At 36.9% G+C, this 22483-nt stretch overlaps 1 protein-coding gene across 3 annotated transcripts in view; it reads left to right on the plus strand.

The window, feature by feature from the left end:
* Positions 1 to 22483, plus strand: part of LOC124159043 (nitric oxide synthase-like protein) — a 271887-nt gene that overhangs the window by 14055 nt on the left and 235349 nt on the right. For all 3 annotated transcript variants that reach the window (XM_046534535.1, XM_046534534.1, XM_046534533.1), the window contains exon 2: positions 1947 to 2317. In XM_046534535.1, coding sequence (XP_046390491.1) covers positions 2048 to 2317 — 270 coding nt within the window. In that variant the 5' untranslated portion in view covers positions 1947 to 2047. The remainder of the gene's footprint in view (positions 1 to 1946; positions 2318 to 22483) is intronic.

Consider the following 22483-nt stretch of genomic DNA (forward strand, 5'->3'; position numbering starts at 1 on the left):
TATCCACTGTGTCTTTCTTTAATGTATAGTTCCCCACAGTTCCTTTTTCTTCTCTCTCTCTCTTCGATGAAACTCATTTCTCACCCCTATCCGTCCGTTTTTATGTATAGCATCCGCCGCCATCATCAGGTATCAAAGATTTCTCGAAGTCTTTTCTTATCAGCATTTCCAATGGGCCAAGTTTCTGATTCTTAAGAGTGCCAACGTTTACGCGAATGCCTTCACATATTGTTTCCTTATCCTTGGGAACTATAGGTGTATAAAATCACTGCGATTCTTATGAATTTTTCAACAATATAACCTGCTGGCTCCGCTTTGAGGAATATATTTTACGCATGACGCTGGTTGCATTATTCCTCATAATTTATTTCGTTGGTATCGGTAGCGGCGGGGTGAAGTTCTCGCGTGCCAAACTGAAGATCGCCGGTTCGAGTCCCGCCTGGTTAGGTTGCCCCTATTCATAATGTGGATGTTCGTGTACGTTTAGCTGTTAAGCGTTTTAACCCCCCATGCAATGGCCAAGTAGCGCTGTTTTCGGTGGTGTGGCAATAGTAAAATAAAAAAAAACGAAATTTATAATTTATTTCCTGGGTTAATGGAGAAATACATATTTTCAATTTGGAAACAGTCTTTTTACACCTCTAATAATCGTCCAAAGGTGTCTCTCCAGTGAAAAATATCACTCGAGGGCCGATGAAAAACAAGTATGTTAAGGGTAGAAGTGACGAAAACCCTTGGCAGCATCATTTTTGTCAAAAGCGATCGTCCCCAATGGTCCACTAAAGCGTCGTTTTTACAACTGATAATTGACCTGTAATGTGAAGTGAAACGTCGAAAAAAAAAAATAATAATAGCCACGGGGAGTGAAGGCCGTAACGATTTCCTCTAGTATCAAAGTGTCGGACGAGTAGCGTTATGTCAAAAAACTTCTCTGGGGTAGTGCGACGGTTTTTAGTTCAATCGATAAATTTATTAGACCTAATTAACCAGTACTCCTCATAAAACCAAGTAACCGGTGTAAAAACAGCTCTTTGCAAATTTCTCATCCAGAAAATCGAACTCTGTCATTATGCTACTTTTTCAAAACGACGACTTTTTCTTTTGATGATTTAAATGTGACAGTTGGATTGCTGCTGTGTTTTTGAGTAAGATCGGTTGGTTATTGTGCTTTTACGAAAAGAGATATGCATCTTAAAGTTAGCATTGTGTACGCTTTTGATCCCCTTCCCGCTTTTATGAAGGCGTCGTTTCTTAACTTTAAGCCTGATTTCCTGACCTATTATTAACTAGTAACTTACACAATCGTAATAAAATTTTCTGAAAATATCAAATATACGTACCCGTGTCAAGATTTTATTAAATCTCATATGAGAAAACTGTACCTCGCTTTTTTTTAGAGATGAGAGTATCATAATTGAGGTACTCTTGCCTATTGACGATAGTTTTCTCTAGGGATTTCAATTAGATCTCATAAGTTTAAAATACGAAAAAGGAAAAAAATTAATCGAATAATCAGCTTTGCAAGTAAAACTCACCATTACTTAGGGTCACGTATAGTCTAACGGGAGCTATGCGTCTTCTCAATGTAGTAAAATTGATTTACTTAAATAGGCACGGGAATATCGTGATCTGCGTCTACCCCGATAGCCACTTCAAGACGGGAGGTTGGAGATGTTCAGACACCAGCCGTTGATATGTACGAGAAGGCGAAATGGTTGATGAAGACGAAATGAATGTTAAAAAAAACGCGCTGTGAGAAGGCCAATCTGATATCGATATAGCATTCATTTAGTCCTTTATTCTTGGGAGAAAAAACGAATCCACCAATTCCTTTGGAAAAATATCTTTCAGACAGACATTAACTCGTATGTGTCAATTTATCGTGTAAACAAGCCTTAACACGAGGTAAGAGACTAATTTTACTAATGAATCGTCTTTATTTTCAGGGAGGTCGCCCTTGATCGTCGATGGACGGCAAAATTATTTGAAGTCGACGCGTTCTTGGCAGAAGAAGAAGAGCGGCTGTTAGATAGGCCGTCGTCGTATTATGCGCGACAAGGAACCGGCTTCGTCAGCTGGGATGTCTGTCCAAGGCGGGCCGTGCGTCAACGGGGACGGGCTGGAACAGCAGCAACAACCACAACAGCAGCTTCAGCACAACCTGAAGGCCCAGCAACAGCAGTGCACCTCCTCCCTGGGAGTGGGTAGCCCATACGCCATGCGCAGGTCTTCGGCTTCCACACAGCCCGTCATTCGACTCCGGAACCATTGCACCAAGGGAGAAGTTTTCGATTCCCTGCATCAGGTGGCGACAGAGGTGAGTACCAGTCTATTTTAACGGGGTCGCATTCTCCATCTTCATCATACCTGGTCAGCAATACCAAGATTGGTTTGACGCAGCTATCTACTCAATTCTATCAGCTAATCTTTTCACGATAGATAAAAATTAATCTTTATTGTATTAGACACAGATTTATTAAAAGACTCGGCCGGTTGCATTCTTTCCAGATCTGTATCAAGAGGTAATGATCTGGAAAAGTTTCAACTGGTCAAGCCTTTAAATAAATATATGTGGAATACTTCTTCTTCTTTCTCTTATCCCCTATTGCAGTTAGGCGTCGGGTTCCACCAGCCACTTTCTAAACTCCCTCCTATTCTGTGCGATCCGCTTCGCAAAAATACGGCGAGTAATAAAAAATACTCCTCTTGCGCTTTTCTGCAGTTGTGGGATGCTCCACTACTTTCAGGAATAAATGATCAAAAAGACTATATAAATTAATTCACACATTTATATGGGTGATTGGCGGGGTTATTTCAAGCTAATTTTGCAATGACAACTAAAAATTAATTCTTGCTCTCGGATTTTTCGAGTGCAGTAAACTTCATGCCTATTCTTCCATGTTGTGATAAACTTCTTGTTAGTACATCGGTGTGAAATGAATCAATCAGAATACAGAAAGAAAGGGAAACGTCTCAATAACCACATCGTTCAAGTTTGCTTATTGTTCCTGTCCGATAATGTTTGATCAGGAAATTCAACCTTGTAAATATTATTGATAATTCCTTGAACTGCCTTTATCTGGAGTCTTTGTTAAAATTTTCTCCTACTATTACTACTTTGGGAATAATTATTGGTGGATTAGTGAAACATTTAGGGAGTGCATTCCTCAAATATTTTTTCGTAAAGCTTTGAGATGATAGACCCTTGAAAATGTCCAAATCAGCATTTTTCTTTAGATCATAGTGCAAAATGGTAATCATTTCAAATAATTTCCTTTTCATTTTCTATAATTTATTCTTCTGAGACCCGGTTTGAAATAGCATATTTGGACCCAGATGTCGAGCGAGTTCAGTGAGTAAATTGAACATTTCAATGAGTCAATCACACGACTCAATGGCGAGGCGTAGGAAGTGAGCAGCTTCATTTATATACGTTACGCATGGAAGTGAACGATGGCTTTAATGATTCACTGCGAGTATTTATGGGATTTATACTGCTTCCAAGTGTCATTTAGAGTACAGCTCTGCGTTTATTGCCATGAGTTCTCTATAGTACCGTTGTTTGGATGAAAGAAGAGCTATCCCACTTTTTTTGCCCATATTTTCCCCTGGAGCTTTGGAAAAATTTCGTATGTATAAAATTTCAACCCGTCGGTATCGCTTCTTTGTTTTATTTTTCTATTTTGAGGCAATATCGCTAACACATATGGGTCCTATCTACATCATTTCCTAATCATCCACTCTAATTCAACAAGATAGCATAATAGTTGCATAAAAATTGATTTAGTTTCCCGAGTCACTGGCAGGTGAAATAAACTCTCCGATTCCATCTACATAAAATTTTTGGAAGTCATCGTCAGTCATGAATGTCAGTCAGTCAGGCTATTATTCTCATTGTTCAAAATTATGAAAGGATCATACGAGGAATAATGTTTTTATTGATTTTTTAAATGAATTTTCTCTATGTTTAGCTGACTTAGATCTCACGATATCTTTTTTACCTATAAACATGGCGCTTTTAATAATGGCATTCATTCAAGACTTCAATTATTCAATTTCAATTTTTCCCCAAATTTATAGCATTAATTTCGGAAAATAACTCTTGATGGCACCGAAAATTTAGTTTTAAAGGTATCTTTGGATCTAAGGGAATCAGCAATGCCAATAGCGTTCTAAAAATATATCTCTTCGCAGCTTGCGTTCGTGTTTTCTGTGTTTACCGTCTTCGATTGGTGAATAACTTAGCTGAGGTTTACGAATGATTAAAGCTCTTGTGCAACAAAAAATTGGGGTCACGCATTGAGTAAATCAGTGTAATAGAGTAGTTTTCTTCGTCAAAGAAAAAGAAAGGCATTCATTGCGATTCGTTACCCACCATTAGTGTATTTATAATGTACGAGTTATTTGGTTTTAGAAATCTCAGTTTAGATGAATGGTCAATTTTCACCTCATTTAAAAAAGGCCAGATTGGCGCCCATGCGATGCCACTCCATGTGACGTCACAGGGATCTAGATGCTCTACGAGTAGTCAGGAGTTTTACATCGTCTGAGATTACCAATGCATACATATGGCACAGAGCTCAGGGAAACATCTCTTAATAATGTCTTATTAAACTTGCCTATTATTGGAAAGGTTCCTTCCTTTGATAGGGTATTAATAACCCTTATTTAAGCCTAGCGCTACCTGCTAGCAGCCTGCATTGTAGCGGTGCTCATAGCCTAGCACCAAGGTGGCGTCACTGGGTGGCAGCCGGAACCAGAATGACGTCACACGGGCTTTTCCCAGCATTCATACTTAGCAGTCGCGTTTTCGCGCGCTTGAAAATGTTCACTTTTCATTTAATCGCGAAAAATAGATATCGTCATCTAAAATAAATACGTACCACATAATATTTAGATTTAGGGATTTAAAAAAAAACAGGAAACCGCTCTTTTCTAAATAAAATCTTCTCTGTTTTGGCACTGGGTAAGATTCTTTAAGGCCAACGTTTCGATAAAAATATCACTCATAAAGTCATTGTCATAAAGACTAAAGGCCGTTTTACACGGGGCACTTACTTGCATAATCTGACGTATGTACGAAGGCGCAGTCAAAATTGTGTCGTGTAAAGCGGTGAATAGCTAGAACACATGCGAGAATGCGTGGACGTGAGATGGCAACATAGCCCCTGTTCTAATTTCGTTCATGCATCCGCGAAATTCTACGCCTATTTAGAAATTAATGCCATTCCAACCTGCGCAATTCCGTGTCGCGTGTAAAACGGCCTTAAGACTGATGGCCGAGTTTGGTCCACGCCGGCGTGAACCAAAATTAAAAACTGACACGGGTTCAAAAACCCGTCGTGAACCAAACTTGGATGTCAGTCTTAGCCCTGATGACGATGAGGGAGGTTATCACCGAAACGTTGGCCTTAACGCTTGATTAGTAAATTTGATTCAGAGTCACGTGGCCAATAAACATTCATCATTTTGACGACACTATTTTTCTAATCCTCCAATTAGGTTATTTTTGTGCTTTAAACCAATTAACTTAAAGTTTTATCATTGTTAAAGTACAGGGTGTTTATAAATGAATATCGGAGTTTTAAAGCTTTATAATATTTATTACATTATACTTATACGAGTTTCTCTTTCATATGACATATAATTTATAACTTTAAGTGTAATGTAATAAATATTATAAAGCTTTGAAACCCCGATATTCATTTATAAACACCCTGTATGCTTGTAAAGTTTAAGTTATGTTTTTCATTGAAAATATATTTTATAGTTCTTTTTACTATGATTTATTGAAAAAAGTTTGATGGAAGGTGCAGCGGAAAAATATTTAAAAGGACTTAAAACACGTAATTGTTTTAGTTAAGAATGAATTTTCCAAAACTTTGGAGTTGTAATTTGGCGCGTTGTAAAAAATTCGAAGGCTTAGTGATCCAGGGTTAAACAGGCTCAACCGGCACCAAACCCGGGAAGATTTTTATCTACTGTGTTCACCGGTAATGTCTATGATCTTTTATCAGCGTAGTCCTGCTCTGAGTATTTCCTACCAGACACTTCGGATGCATGAGTGCCGCGGTTTCCGACAATAAACCGCGTTTCCTTCCAAGTCACCGTCGAAACTCCCTACTGGGATCGTTTTTTCCTGGCAATTTGCTAAGGTTTGCTGAGACAAAGCGTGCGTTTTCTTGCACATTCACGCGCGTCGCGAAGAGCAGAATCTATAATGTCCGACCGTAACAAGTGCCGAGGAGTGGACACGTTTCACTCCCAGGGAAAGAGAGAGAGAGAGGCGCCGAAATGCATTGTTCTCGCAGAAATGTCCACAACTCATTTCAACCCCCGGAGGAAAAAAAAAACTCTCGTATTTTGTGCACGAGGATGACGAAAAAAGCCTAGTAGTGTCGGACGGGGCAGAAGAGCGCATCTTGCGTCCTCGACCGGAATACATACATTCCCTCCTCCCTTCATATTTTTTTTATTTCCCCACCACTTCACGACGTCTTCGGCGCCACTTTTTCCTCTCCTGTTCCTCCTCTTCCTCTCAGTTCCTCTAAACCTTCTCCTCCTCCGTTTTCTTTCGAGGGAGCGTGTTCGGTACATGCGATGCGATTTCCCCCTTGCGGAGGAAGAGGGTAAGAATGGGCTTCCGCGATATGTTTACTGGAAACGGATAAATGACAGGAAGAAGACGAAGCATGCGTGAAGACGCTGAAAGTTTTTTTTGTTGTTGATAGCTTGACAATCGCTGTAGACATCCCACTATAGCCGTTAAAAATGAAAACATCCTTAATGTATTAATTGCACTCAGCGATATGATACACTGAGTGCGCGTTATTTTTTATGAACGCTTTAGGATTGCGGAGTTTTTTTTTATTTCAGCAAGTAATTTAATTTTTCCATAAATTCTTCTATCAACCCAGATTTTATTGTACGTAATGCAATTCAACGCATTTTGAGATGAATCTTAGCTTTCAAAGCACTTTCGTAGGTTCATCATGAGCATTAATCAATAAAAGTATATTTTTCTTATCCAACGTTTCGACAGAATGTTTGTCATCCTCGGGGCTTGGAAGGTCGTTTGGAAACGCGTGGATATAAACAAGCAGTGGCGTAACTAGGGGGGGGGGGGGGATGAGGAGATTGACCAAAGCCTCACAGGGCTAAAATAAATACTTTAAATAGTTGTCTAGTTTTGACATGTAATAACTACATCTGCTTAAATTTAAATATTTTGTGCTAAAATGATGTAAAATGTATTTCCAGAAAAGTTATTTTTCAAAAATTTTCTCGGAACCCCCTATGACCCGGGGGGGGGGGAGTAAAACGGAAATATATGTGTGTCTTCACTAAGAACACTCTATCACAATCGAAAATGAAATAAAATCGGTAAAGAAGCCAAGTAACAAAACACGGCGTATCCAAGAAAGTTTACGTTTATTCAAAATCAAACAAACATTAGCCAAATTGACGCCACCCCAGGCCATCCAATTCCCCCGAAGCATATTCCCAGTTATGCCGCTGAAAAAAACCATTCAATTATTTAAAAATCACGTAACAATACCATAGAAATGGTAAACCTTAGTCTTTAACAAATCTTTCAAAGATATATCTATTTGGCTTTGGTTTGATCGATTTTAAATTGTTCAATTTCTTGAATGCGCAGAGTCGTAATAAATTTGTTTCCATCCTTTTATTCCGTCTTTTTGTTTAATTCAACCCATGAATCGTGATAAAAATCATAATAATGGGATAAAAAATAGCATGAATACTGTGATAATCAACTCCGGGCGAGGCATCGCTAAAGAATGACTTATTCAATGCAGTTAGCTATATGATTTGTGAATATGAGTATCGTAACCCACTTATCTTATATTTTGCAAACGCAAGTCTTCAAATATCTTCTCTGTTACACAGTTATTTCACTTACCTTGAGTTTAGAATGTGCATATGTACCCTAAACAATTCTGTTTTGACACAGAAAAATATGTATCGACCGAAGTTCTAGCTGCAGCTCTGCCAGCCATTGGTACAAAAAGTTTCCAACTAAAAGGGTTAACTTACTTAAGCCTTCTGACTGAAATTTGACTTCATGATCGTATGCTGCATATTCATGCAATGGTGGCTAAACATTTAAAATGCATAACTTAAATCAAATTAGGCTCAAATCTCTAAATATAATTAATATATTTGTGAAAACGTTGTAAAGAACTTATTACTTTCGTCGAGCAAGTCTATAAGCTTCAAATAATTTTAATGACATTGTGATCAAAAAACTCATTCATTTGATTTTGCTTTGCGTTGCTCGTCTTCATTCGCTCCCAACACCCTTTCCTGCTCAGCTCACTGATCCGCTGGTTGCGAGTGGGATCTGTTGCGCGCAGAAAAAAATCCCGACGTCGCTTCCAAGAACTGCGGCTCGGCAGCATGGAAGAACTGCGTGGTTTGGAAGGAGATTTCAAGATTTTTTTTCTCTCGGCCGCGATACTATCTCCTCAGGGCGGGGAGGAATTTTTTCGTCTTTCGGCTGGATTTTTAAGCAAGCATTCCAATGTACCCGAATCATCTTAAATGTCCTTGTCCAGTTTCGGCGCAAAGGAATGGAGTAATTCATTCTGAACCGTATTTAAAGTCACCTAAAAAAGAAAATCAGAGATCAACTATCCCTTGGACATTAAAATCAAAGTTTTTAAAATTCTTTGCTAATTGCAGATTTCATTTTGGGATTATTAACAGTATTTTTCCCATAATAGAGGGCAAAATATCGGATGGTTGAATTATTGAAGTTTTCCGACTATTTCAACTAATTTTATCCCACGCTTCCTAATATAATGAAAATCATTCTTAGGCGAAAAATCCTACATTATTCTCTGCATTAACTATATCTGATTTTTGGACAACCAGAGATAATAACAATAATGAATAGTGATTGAGTTATTCTTTAAGAGTGAGTCAATTCGATATGTAAGGTCATTTCTATTCGCATTCCGTGGAGCAATATGCGTTAGTTTGAATATCAATTTCTCTTTTGATTACTGTTTTTTGACATACTTACTGCGGTAAGGAATTATGCACAGGCACGAAAACTGATACTTATTTACCTTTACTGATACTTATTTCTGACGGCACAAAACGCAGTCATGCCTAATGATCAAAATTTGAGATTACCGTACTTTTTTTACCATTTGTGTGATTTAGGGCCATCAACGTAAAGCTCGGCCGAAAAAAAATAAACTGTCAAACTAATTTACAGGTTCATTTCAACTCTGAAATTCGGTTCGAGGAACATCTGTCTTGGAATAAACGGGAAAATATGGACCAATGTAATATTTTTTGTAAAACAATTCAAAACTTAGGTTGACGTGATTTCATATCCGCTCACTTACAATGGTCAAAATCTGAAGCTCTTCGGAACAATCACTTGTTGAGCTGTGGCGATACGCAGCATATTGATCAACTAGTTCACATTTAAGTCACTTAAAATAAACTATCAATTTTCTTATGCTACGATAAATTTAACAGTAGCTTATTTATCCCTTATTTTTCCATCCCTTTTACATTACTCAACGTCCTTACCCTCATTAGTCTATGATTCAAAACCCAATGATGATTCAACTGCGTGTACTGTTGTGCCTAATGTGTATGTTCTAATCATAATTTTTTTTGCTTATGGCTGAGTTTTTTAAATTAGTCTTGCTATTTAATCCTAGTTTAACGTATAAGATTTAAAAATCAGTGTTTTTCACGACTTAAAAAAATTGCCTACAATTGAAAGTAGATTAGCTTGGATCATGTCTTTGAGTTTTAATCACCAGGTTTACAATCTTTTTAACCGATCGAGAACGGTATTTTTCATTCTTCGAGACAATGGAAAGGGGTTTATTGTAAGCATTCTTCTCAACTTTATGAAACTTCTTCTTTTGAAAATTATTCTCAATATGTTTTGTTTGTTTTTAGTTCGATTTTCAAGTGATGATGTCTCAATTCATCTATGTACCTGTGTCTGGTGGCGGTCATATATTTCTATTCTTCTCTTATATTATCTTGACTATACGAGTAAAGCCGATCTTCGAGTTACGCAAGTGATTGGTAATACGGCACAACAATTCTTGGCCAGACTAGACCAGCCGTCGCTACTGATCTGCAAGCACTGGGTAGTGATGGATTAAAACTGCGATTAGATCAGATTTGATTTTAGGAGGATTTGGAATTCCACTTTGAAACATAGTTATGTACGCATTTAATTGACCAATGTAGGATTCCGCGATAAATTGGAATCAGATTTTCTGTTGGCTCTTTCACGTCTTCATAAAGTACGATTATATTATCCACGCGGAAATGTATATGAAGGGGCAGACTGCCCTCGTCATATATTATCGCAGCCATAATTGAAGGGAAGCGTCAAAAACAAAATCTTTGAAAACCCTCCAAATGGAAGACAAAGAAGTGTTAATTAAAATGGTATATCTGTTTTGTCAATAAAACTATTCATTAAACCACTGTACGAGGATAAAGTTGGCAACATTCAGGAAAAATCGAAGGTGGTCGTTTTTCGCTACATTTGTTCACTTTTGACCGCAAATATATGGTTAACCTGAAGGCACAGGAAAGAAATAATCTAGCAATTTATGCACCATTTATTTGAAAATATGTTTGTGAAGTTTCAACTTCCTAGCTCAAAAAAATCGTTTTTGAGATTTTGGCCACCTTTTTTCGATTCTAGCCTAATGTGCGGCGTTATGATTTCCAAATCGACCGAAGTCCACTTGGCTGGAATTTGAGGAGAATTTTTTTGCTGATATTTTTCACGGGGACTATGATGCATTCTTTACCCAATGTACTTGCATTCATATTGTCATTCATTTTTCACTATCGCATCATCGTCGGTGTTTTCGCTAATTTGGCAGAAAATTCTCGACCTGCAAACTAAAGTACGTTGCTTCTTCTTTACCCTCAGTTTTTCTAATTTTAAATCATCGATTTTACTTCCGTAGTGAATAATTTCAGAAGGCCGAATGTGTATTTTTGATGACTCGGCTTGGTAGTATACCTAATCGAGACCCCTGTTCTAATCCTGGTAAAATCAAGTTAGCTTTCATTCATAAGCTCAAATTGATCGCTACTTATTAAGTTTACTCCTTTGGCGTATGAAAATTTGCATCCTTTCGCGAACTACGTGAATAGTTACCCGTGTATGGCGTGCTTTAATACGAAATAAAAACCTAAGTTAAAGTCTCCGTAATCGCATCATCATGTTCGGTAGGGTTTGGTACCGTCACGAGTCATCTTTTTCCATCTTTTCTACAGAGATTTGCCTGAGAAATTCTCGACTTAGCGACTTTTATCGACACAGCTGATCAATGAACGACTACACGGGGTCCATCATTAACGCCACTCATCATTTGTCCTTCCTCCTGTCAATTAAGTTTGCGCGACAAAATGCTTCCCGGAGAATTCCCCTGTGGCATTCTCCGAAGAATCTTGCCATAGGATGTGGTCGTAACTCAATATTTAATGCTTCATGTCGAACCTCAATGAACCCTTGGTTCTTTGCAATTTCTTTCTGCGCTCACCAGACTTCTTAATTTTGATTGCATTGAGATGGGTACTTCATTTATTTCATGACAGTTTAATTTCCCTTGTATTTAATTGTATATTAGATTCGTAAATACTATTATTATTATTTAAGATACGTAAATATTTCAATAAGTAAACTAATGCGAAGGGTTTGTGAGAGCTTATCAATGCTAATGATCTGGTGATACTGTCCTGATCTGTTTGGTTAATAATCATAAATTTTTATATCCTCTAATTTCGGCACAAGAAGAAATGTTACTTGCGAGGATGATTATACAGATTTGTAAGCTTAATGAGGGCATTATTGAAAAAAATGCGACAAAAACGGTGCAATCATCGCGTTAAAGAGATTACAAAAGTAAGATATAACAAGAATAATGTACAAGGAAAATCAAGGGTAATTATTAGTGAGCAAAAAATATTGAACAGGTGAATAACGTTGACGGACCCGGCAAATTGGCGAAGGAAACTGACAAGGAACATTTCGATGAAGTGTAATTCCCCGATATCAATGAAACTCAACAGACTCAAAGATTACAGTGGGATAACAAACTCTCTGATATGTAATACGTGCCCTCATGACCCACGAGACGAGATATTAGCGATCAGAACTTGCAAAAACGCGAACGGCATATCACGAGGACGTCGCGTTCCACCGTCTCTACGAACGACAATCCCCGCGAGGAGAGCCGTTCCTGGCTCGAGGAGTTCGTTGGACGGCGCGGTACGAAAGTTTCTTCGCTCTTTCATTAGGATGAGGCTACAAGTTAAGTTATATCATTGCTTGGAAACTCTAAAATTTTTCCTTTTAGCCTCCTTGATTTAATGAAAACACGCTGGGCGATTTCCTTTCTTTCCTGCTACTTCAATTAACGCATAGGCTCCCCAACGATTGACCAATATGACGGATTATTTCTCGCTCACGTATCTATCTGGTCGCTAATATTTCTATTCATAGGTAGCGTAAGCACTTCTAATTTCACATGCTTTATTTTCCCATTGTAATTTTTCTCTAAGTTGCATCTAAATCTAATCATTTCAGCTAAAATCGTGTTTCACGTCATTTATGTTTTTTGTCTGTTTCCCTCACCAATATACTTAGTTCGTCAACGCTCTTTTCGTGGTCAATATTTTATGCCTTCCAATCATTTTTCTTGATTTATTTCTTGTAGTTTAGTTGCTTTTCTCCTACTTTTGTAATCTTAATAACGCGGTGATCACATCGTCTGATTAGGATTTAATTTGATAACGCCCGCATTAAGCTTATGAATCTCAACTTTTTAGGGCAATAATTTCCTCAATACGTTTCACTTTAATACTCCATTTCTTTTGAAGTGCCTGGAGAAACTGATTCCAGAATTTTTCCGTATTGACTCGATTGATGGGTATTCTATCCCACTTTACCATATTTTTCCAACGCAAATTTTCTATATTTCTCTATTACATCACTACTATTCTCGGTATATTACTCGCAGTAAGTTTAGTGGCACCACTTATGTTTTCGGACAAAATTTGGCATTCTCTCTTGTTGTATGCTAATTAGGTCCATGAAATGGAGATTGAACTTATTTAAAGTGCGTAACTCACGGATCCTTTTACCCGTAGAGAATTTTTTTTTCTCTTGAATGTTGGAAAAAGCATGAGAAAAATTTAATTTCCAACGCTGTAATTTCTTTTCTATGGAACAGTTAAGCATGGTAAATGAAAACACGTCTGCTGGATGAATCTATTCTTCAATTGAAAATTAAAATCGCATTTGTTGCCATGCTACTCTGCCTCACTTTCGTGGCCTAAGAATAATATACAACAATGCTGAAATTCAAAAACCGTCGAAGAGCATAAGTGGCACCACTACATTTTATGGGATACATTTTTAGTCATAACATATTTATAAGTCCAGGAATAAGTAGGGAAGAAATTACGGAGGTGCATCGGAAAATGAAGAAAGCAAAATGTATAGGTCCTGACGCAATCGCATTTGGAGCATGGAATGCCCAAGAAGAAGTGGGAGAAAATCTTGTGTGGGAGCTATTACGTAGATGACGAGGAGACAATCCTTGACTCCTGTAGAGAAGGTCTGCCGTTGCATTTGTACTAGAAAAAGGGTGAGGTCCAGGAATGTAAGAATTACAGAAGAATTAAACTAATGTCGCATACCATGAAAGTTTGGGAGAGAATAATAGAACGGATATAACGATACGATACGAACGGAGAAAAATACTACGGATGCTACATTAGGTTTGCGTCAGCTGTTGGGAAATAATAAAATCCGATGATTCAAGCGTGGTGAAGTGACATTTTTCCTTATTGAAATAATTACTTGCAAATAAACGCAATTATGAAATTTATCACAACCTATGTTTCAATGTTACTACATCATCTTCACCGTTGAAGATTATGTAATAACATAGAATCGAAAGTCTTATTAAATTTTATAATCGTGGAAAATTGAAAGTATATATTTCAATATGTTGGGAAATCGCAGAAAGAAGAAAAAAGAATAGCACCTCATCCCCGACTTTAAAGAGTGTAACAATCGTATTTCAATATCTGATCTAAGCCGCACCCTTCGGCTTCAATTGATCTGTTTTTCTCTAAGCCCAATTGTCATATTTCAAACTGATAAAAATTTTCTTTCGCCGGCATGTTATCAATCAGTCCCGTTAGTCCAACCTTCCGACTTCTTTTTCGTGGAACCACCATTGCTGTTCTTCCTCCTCTCTCGTATCCATTCATTGGTTTTGTTTTTGTTTGTTTTCGCTGTGAGTAAACATACAAAGTTTTTCCTCCAGAATAAAAACCCAAGATTTTCTTTATGCATTCCGCCTTTCTCACCAAAATAATCATGCTTTCCTTCCGTATATCGAATATTGTATTTTTACGCCACCTGGCACTAGTCTGATTGGTCGTCACTAACTTCCGTATCCAGCTTAAAATTTTAAACCACATTTCACTAGCGTGTGGGAATCAGAGTAATAATTAACTTTACATTTTCAAATAACACAGACAACGGTTTCGGTAGTTTCTCTTGACAATGGCCTTTAAACCGTGCGGAATCAAAGACGAGTTTTTGCAGAACGCCCGTGATGACTACTCAGTGACTAATAGCCGGGGTAAAAATTGAAAAGCCAACTCCATTAATATTATGGGAAATGGTAACAGTTTGTCATGCAATTTTTTTTTAACTTGATTAAATTGTGTATGCTTCTCATCCTTCGTGTGCATTCAATTTATCGAAAATAAAATTTCTAATCGAAACAATCAAATTAAAAGAAAACACTCTCACCGTGGTCAGCCAATTAGATGCATTACGTATTTATATGAGCCAATTAGATATACAGTACGTATTTTGGCTTTTGTCTTTACACCTTGATCCCATGCGCAAGAGCTGAACTTGTACATAATGAATGTATGAGTGGATCCTTAAAGGTAATTCTCTTACTTCATCTATTTCAAGTAACATGTTGACGGTTGGCGTAGATGGAGATTAAGGAGATATAATACAGCAATAATAATGATTTAATAGTCATTAATAAATTAAATATTCATTATTTTTGTGCAAATAGTTACTCATCTTCAATTTTATTGGAGTTTTTGGAAATTACTGCAACAATTGTTAAAGTCATTGTGTCAAATGCATATTCATTAAAACGCACAATGTCCCAAAATGGTATTCGTTTCTTTATGAACGCAATCAAGCGCTTGATTTTTCTCATTGGCTTACTACCTGTTAATGTGAACATTGAGTAACTACGAAATCTCATGGTCACATTTGCCTTCACTTTATTCATGTGAGTGGTTATTTTGCTCATTGGTGACTAATAAGGTAAAATGAGTAAATAAAAGAGATAACGGTTTTTTTTTCTCCAAATGGAACGGAAACCGGATATTTTTTTCTCTGTCAACTTCCCCGTTTCTTGCCCTTTCTTCTTAAGTATATTGAAAGAATCAGCTGAATATTCCATTTCATAAGCGTGGTGAGTGAAAATATTTTGATAAATTTGGAAAAGCCAACTTTTTGATGACTTACAAAGCATTTAGATACATTCACTACTTCGATGTCGTTCCTGTTTTGTACAGAGGAAAGACAAATGCTCCTTTTAAATACATGAGTGAAAGTTGATTACATAAACTCGATCGGTAAGAATGCCGGGAAACATTATTCTTGATGCCCTGTGGATACTTTGCTGTCATTTTTGTTGGCAACATTTAATCGAACGAAACCGCTAAAAGATTTTGTAGGTCACCTGTTCGACGCTTAAAAATCATCTAACGCCAAAGCCATTGGCGTTAATGGAATTTGCCACAAGTCGACGATGCAAATCAAGCCTAGGGCCGTCAACTCGGGCGCGATGATTTGCTCGGTGGCGAGGTGACTAGGCTGATGGAGCTTGCGTCGACAGTGGCGAATAAAACGGGTAAAATTCACGCAACTCCACCACAATCTAAAACCTATTTTAAAATATGGAATTTTCCTCGCCTCACCACTTACACTGAGTTAATCGTGTGTTTATACCCTTTGTCCTCGGTTAAACTTCGATTAGAGTCCTATTCATTTTTAATATTTTTTATGAGTTTCAAATTTATACATTTCCGTGGCTAAGTATGAGTCGTAGTTTTGAGGATCATTCTTAAAGGGGGCCAATTAAGTAATATGTGATGTTTAGATATTAGAAATGAACGTCCGATTACCGTTTATAGCGGGCTAATGACTTGGGTTTAGTTATTAGAAATTAAAATTTGAATGCCCTTAAAATTACGAGATAAAATCTAAAAAAACGCAGTTTTAAGGATTGGCTTTGACAGTCATCGGGGGAGAGGAGAGTATACTGTGATAAGTTAAGTCGAGTCCACAATCTCAGTGATGGTTGTCTAATCTAATCGAAAAACCAGATTTTGATATTAAAATTCTTAATCAAGAAGGTATTCGGGTTTTCATTCACTTGAAGCTAAAAACATCCCTATCAATTTCACCCATGCGTGGGTAGTTTTGAGATTGGGATGTAGTTATTTTTTTAAGATTATCTCGGGAATGGCGTAGACGTACCTCATTACTTACAAATACCCCAACATCATCGCCCAAATTAAAAGCAGAAAATTAAATAGGGTGACCGCGTGAACAGGAGGGAGCTGGACTCCACACTGAGGATTTTGGCGAAAACTCTTCCAGCGGGCCAGACGACCACCAACTGCCGCCCTATACTATCCTGGGGAGATCAAGTACATAAACATATGCAAAGGCTCAATATAACACCGAAGCTGATGCAGGACCGAGACGGTTGGTGAGCAGCTGTTGACGAGGCCAATACAGGGCATAGCCGAATAAGAGGGTGAAAAGTCCCCTCTTCGGAATTTTTCTCGGACTTGGAGCATAGGATTTGGGAAATATTTTATGAAAACTAGCGTTTGAAATTTTCAAATCGACGCCATTTCTCCTTATGCCATGGAAAAGTTGTGAAAAAATTGGGCATCTGTTACATTAAGAAAGCCATCAAATGGCGCAAACTCCATTGAAAAATATGCTTTCTATCCCGAGTTATTTAAAAAACAGTGGAAATCGAATTTTCGAGCTAGCCGGCCCTGGTGGGCCTCTAGCGGGCTGGAAGTGTGGGGAGGTTAGCCCTTTTTGATCCCAAATCCTAAGCTCTAAGTCCGAGAAAAATTCCGGGGGGGGGGGGACTTTTCACCCTCTTATTCGGCTATGCCCTTTTTGAGATTAGAGTGAACACATAGATAGATTGGTAGAGCTAAGGCGTAGTGAATATAAATTGGAAGCGAGCTACTTGAATCCGTGGTAGGTCACTCCGTTGTCGGTGCTCCTGTTGAAAAGAATGAGTCTGTATGGTTGAGCGTGATTGTGGATATCTTCCATCTACCTAATTTCTTTTGAGTCAGTTTTAGAGGTTTTTTCTAAACATTGTTTTTTTTACCGATAAGTTTGATGTTTGAAAGTTCAAAGGCCCGGTATGTTGTTACAACCTTGATTTAAAGAATTTCGTTCCAAAATGAATGATTATTCAACACCAAGCAATCAAACCTGTGAAATGGCATTTTTAAAGAATCAATGCAGTCAAAAACGAGGAGCGAATTTAGGTTTGGATAGACATAAACTATCTGCCGCAAGATTGAGAGGGAATTTTAGTGCGAACCTTGGCTTCTCGAAAGGCCCCAAAAATCATCGTTCACAATATTTTAATGGTCCCTAATGAGCGAGTTAATATACTCGCACATGAGAAAAGAATATTTCTCATAGAATAATTCTTTCTTAGAATATTTATAAATTTTAACCTAAATAAATTTTGCCGAATATTTGGAGTTTTCCTTACCGACTTTATATTTTAAACGCTGGTAATATCTGGAGCGTATGATTGTGTATTTAATTTTGGACCAAATGGTGAAATTCTCTCAAATTGAAAATCTCTAATATCTCTTCGGTGATAATATTCAATGCAATTCCAAAATAATGATAAGAAGTATTATACTTCAGGCGTAGTTATTTAAATCATTCTCATAGCGGCATAACAACTACGGGACATGCACATGACTCTACAATATTCTTTTTTTGTGAAATATCTTGAATCGTAAGATTAAGTTCGATTAAACTTCTGCGGATGTTATTTAGATTGCGACTTCGATTGTGAAATATTTAACTACTCTGAAATATTTAACAGAATTGTCATGAAAATTACTCTTTAATCGAATTTTAGCTGCTCAAGATTAACCATAGGTTGTACAACATATGTTTTTCTCCAATTCAGCTCTGATGATGTTATTTTTCATGAATGACATATCAGCTGCATTATACAATAAAAATACTAATTTACTTGATTTGTAGCTTTTGAATCAAGAACGTCGCTTTAACTTCCCATTTTCTTCTTCCCAATGTTGACATGAATTTTTATTGTTCATATTTTTATTTTTTGTTATAAAGTTTTATAGAATATCCATATATTTTAGTATTTTTGGCCATTTGGCACTCAGAAAAATATCTAGCAACTTCATCAGTCATCATCGACTGATTTCCTCCTTATATTGGCGAACCGAAGTTTGTTCGTATTTGCGTTTTTGTGTTAAAAGTTTATTATCTTATTTTTCGTGGATGCCATTTTTGCATTATGTAATAAAAGAACTTATGAATGACGTACGTTACCGAATTGTCATGCTTGTCAAAAAAAATATTTATTTATATTTTTTTTGTTTTAAGAATTTATAAATTATCCACATAGTTTATTACTTTTTGGTCATTTGATGCTAAGGAAAAATCTAGCAACTCCAAAGTCATTCATCAGTCCTCTCCGACTGATTCCCTCCTTACGGTGGCGCAGCTATAATCGATTGACCAAGTGAAAAAGGGTACTCGGCATTCCGTATTTCCCGTCTTTTATGTGGTTTCTATATCGCTTCCTCCTTTTCCTATCTCGTTTATTTTTCCTTCAGGATGTCTTGAATCCACTCACTCACTCCCACTGCTCACCTCAACCCGCGAGGCAAACAAAAGGGAGGCTTGTAATCTCCCTTTTTTTCATTTCAAATCCCTTCCTCTCTTTTCCCCTTTGAATTCCATCCTCCGTCTCTTTCTCTCTCTCGGAAAATTTAGAGTTCTCTCTTGGGCAGATTTCATTGAGCTCCCTCAACAAAATGCCGCTGCCTTATCAACTTCACTCACTTCCGTCTCCCTCCTAAAGGGACTGCCTCGAAAACAGATAGGTAATTCTTCCCTTACGTAAAGGGACGAGGGATATGTGATTAAAGGTGGTGCATTTTTTTTTCGCGTCCAACTGTGGTTAAAAGTTCCTTTCCTATGAATAGACTGCGAAAATGGTATGGCAGTTAACTAAAAACTGTCTATAATTCGTGCACGATAGTATTAAATACATTATTCAGGGCCGGTTTCTATAATAATGAAATATTTACATTTTCATTCCACTTATAAAATACATAATGTCATGTTGTACAATATCATATAATGTTAATAGGTTGCAGCTGATACTTAATTAAATATTTTATTCATTCACCTAGTGATTAAAGATCATTTTTTCACCATAGTGTGCTCAAGGAACAAATAGTTTATCATAAATAATATACCTACTGATAATGCTGTAGAATATCAGGGGATTTCCTCTTTTGGGATCACCATCATCTAATATTAGTTTATTAATTAAATAATCATTTACAACTAAGTGACTGATACTCAATTATATTATTGTATTCATTCACCCAGTGGTTAAAGGCCATTTTTCATTTTCAACTTTGCGTGCCATTTAATACAAAGAGTTAAACATTTACACAATGGCAATCAATTTATAATTCAAATTTTGGGTAGCGCGAAAACTAAAGTTCACGGATTCTTCCATTTGAGATTACTTTTTTAGCCTACTTTTGCTTTTTATTAACTTCTGTTCATTCTCCAGTTCAAATTTCAGCTTAATCAGGCTTCGGTTAAGGCGGTTAAGGCTAAATAGGTTTTCTAAAACCTGCTACCAGAGTTTCATTTACCTCCTGGATGTCAACACGGAAACTTGTAGATACTTAGAGTATAATCCTGGGAAACGTAACGACTATCCACTGTTACTATACGGATCATTCCTAATTTAATCATGAATTTTTAGTTTATAGGTGCAGTATTTTTTATCCCGATTAAAAAAATACAGTCCCCTCAATGTACCATTCAGTTTTCAAACACAACTTAATCAAATCGCAGGGTTGACTACTAAAATATGAACTATCTATCTCTATGTAAAGAGGAAAGAACGAATTTGGAGCTAATTTTTATAAAAAATCGATTATAATTCTTTGGTAAATTGTGCAGAACTTTAAGCACAGTAATGCAGTCCTTCTTCACATCCTTGCAGTATTAATCTGTAAACTTCACGCTTTTTTATGTGACAACTGTAGGCAAGCCATTTCCAGTTAAGAGATCACAGTTCTGTTGTCTACGCATCAGTCTCAAGTATGAAGAAAATGGCATTGACCAGTCTCTTACATGACACGATATTTTTGGTTTCTATTGCGTTTGCAAGTCTTGTGGTAATGACTGTTCCGCCAGTTTTTTATCAGAAAACTTAATGCAAAAGAGCCGCTTACGATGGTTTGGCCTTGTTTTTGGGTTTTATTCTTACTCTTTTGTTCCACCTTCATTGTAAAAATCGCCACATTTATGTTACAAGGGTATCGAATAATGTAATACTACAGAAAAGCCTTCGTAAAGTAGGTCAAATAAAATTAGTACAGTAGGTTAGTGTCCCCTGTATGCAGTAGGTATATGTGGCCATGATAAAAGTATTAAAACATTTTTTTCGTTCCTGGGGTATGGCCTCTGGAAAAATTCTTCATCAGGTCTACGCTTTTATTCCTATTTGGTTTCAATTTTTGAGATTCCGATTCAATCTGAACAAAACGGTAGCCGATTTCCTCTGAGCTAGCTCCACTTCACTAATTGGTGATTTTTTCAGGGTTAGTGCCTATTTTTAAACTCATCGTAGATTATCCGTCGTATCATTTTCGCGAATTCGGCGTTTTTCACTTACATAGTCTCATATTAGCAGATCAGAATCACGATATCTTTAACGAATCCTCGTTATTTTGAACAAAAAGGATTTATCTTAGTTACTGGGGCTTAGTCGTCCTACTTAGGGTGAAGTTCAAACAAGCCAACAAATTAATACAGAAACTGCTCAAAATTTCGGGATGTTTTTTTAAGTTTAGAGCCACAATAGGGTCATGTTCAATTTTTTAGCAAGAATTCCTTCGTATTCAAATCTCAGCGCTCAACTGGTTTCCTAAAACCCTTAAAAATGTGTTTTGCTGAAATCTGGGTAAAGGTTGTGTTTTCTCCAAAATCTGATGCATAAAAGTCTTTCGAAATCATATTACTGCATTTAATAATACATTTTTATTTTTCGTGCCAATTCCATAACTGATTTAGGACAAAACACTTCACACCCCTAATGAAAGCTTCTTTATTTATCTATGTATTTCTTAATCTAATTTCTTCTAATCCAGATATTTCTTTTGCATTTTTTTCGTTCAATTATTTTCACACAATTGTTTTTCTACTCTCTCTTATCATATAAAAAGAATTAGTCTTATATAGTGTTATCATAGATGTTATAACTTCGATATAATGGGTACTGGGTGTGCAAAACATGCAGTTGGGACATTTTTTGGTTTAACTCACTCGAAATAACGCGATATATTGGGATTAAGACCATGCGAAATGGTAATTTAAGTCTTCGCTCCGCCACCAAATCTTGACCCTTGAATTATATTGCAATTTCCTTAACTGCTCATTATAATCCTTTGCACAGACCGGCGGAGTTTCCGCTCTTTTATCCTGTGATTAATTGGGAAATACTCAGGTGCAAGGGTTCCCTTGAGGCTTAACAGAGGCGTCGCGTTTCCATGCTGCATTCGTATTTTAATCTGCCACGGCTATTTTGGCGGAACTCCTAGGAGGGACTCCGTTCATGTCAGTGATACAAAATACCACGATTTAACTTGTAGCAGAAATTATCCTTTTTGATTCGTGCAGTGTGCCAAAGATTTGAATCCAGAGAAAACTGCTTTTCACATTCCTTGGGAATCGTTTTTTCAGTGTATTTGAAGTTTCGACTTCCTCTTTCTTCATTTGCACTTCCTCCTAAAAATATTTGAGCTGAAATATTGAAATATTATGTAAGGTCGGGTATTTTTAGTTCATTCATTCGTAACTCGATCTAATAAAAATGTGCAGACTCACGCTCTTTGTGTCGAAAAATGTTTGTTCTGTTTGAGATGTGAATAATTGATTAATAGGGGTATTGAAATCAACATTTAAAAATTTCCACGTGATTTTATATACATAAGTTCTATTTATACTATACTATATATGCTTTAATAAATTTACGCCGTAATGAAATTTTTATCTTTTCCA

This window comes from Ischnura elegans, chromosome 5 (genome assembly GCF_921293095.1).
Source record: "Ischnura elegans chromosome 5, ioIscEleg1.1, whole genome shotgun sequence".
In the NCBI taxonomy this organism is placed as follows: domain Eukaryota; kingdom Metazoa; phylum Arthropoda; class Insecta; order Odonata; family Coenagrionidae; genus Ischnura; species Ischnura elegans.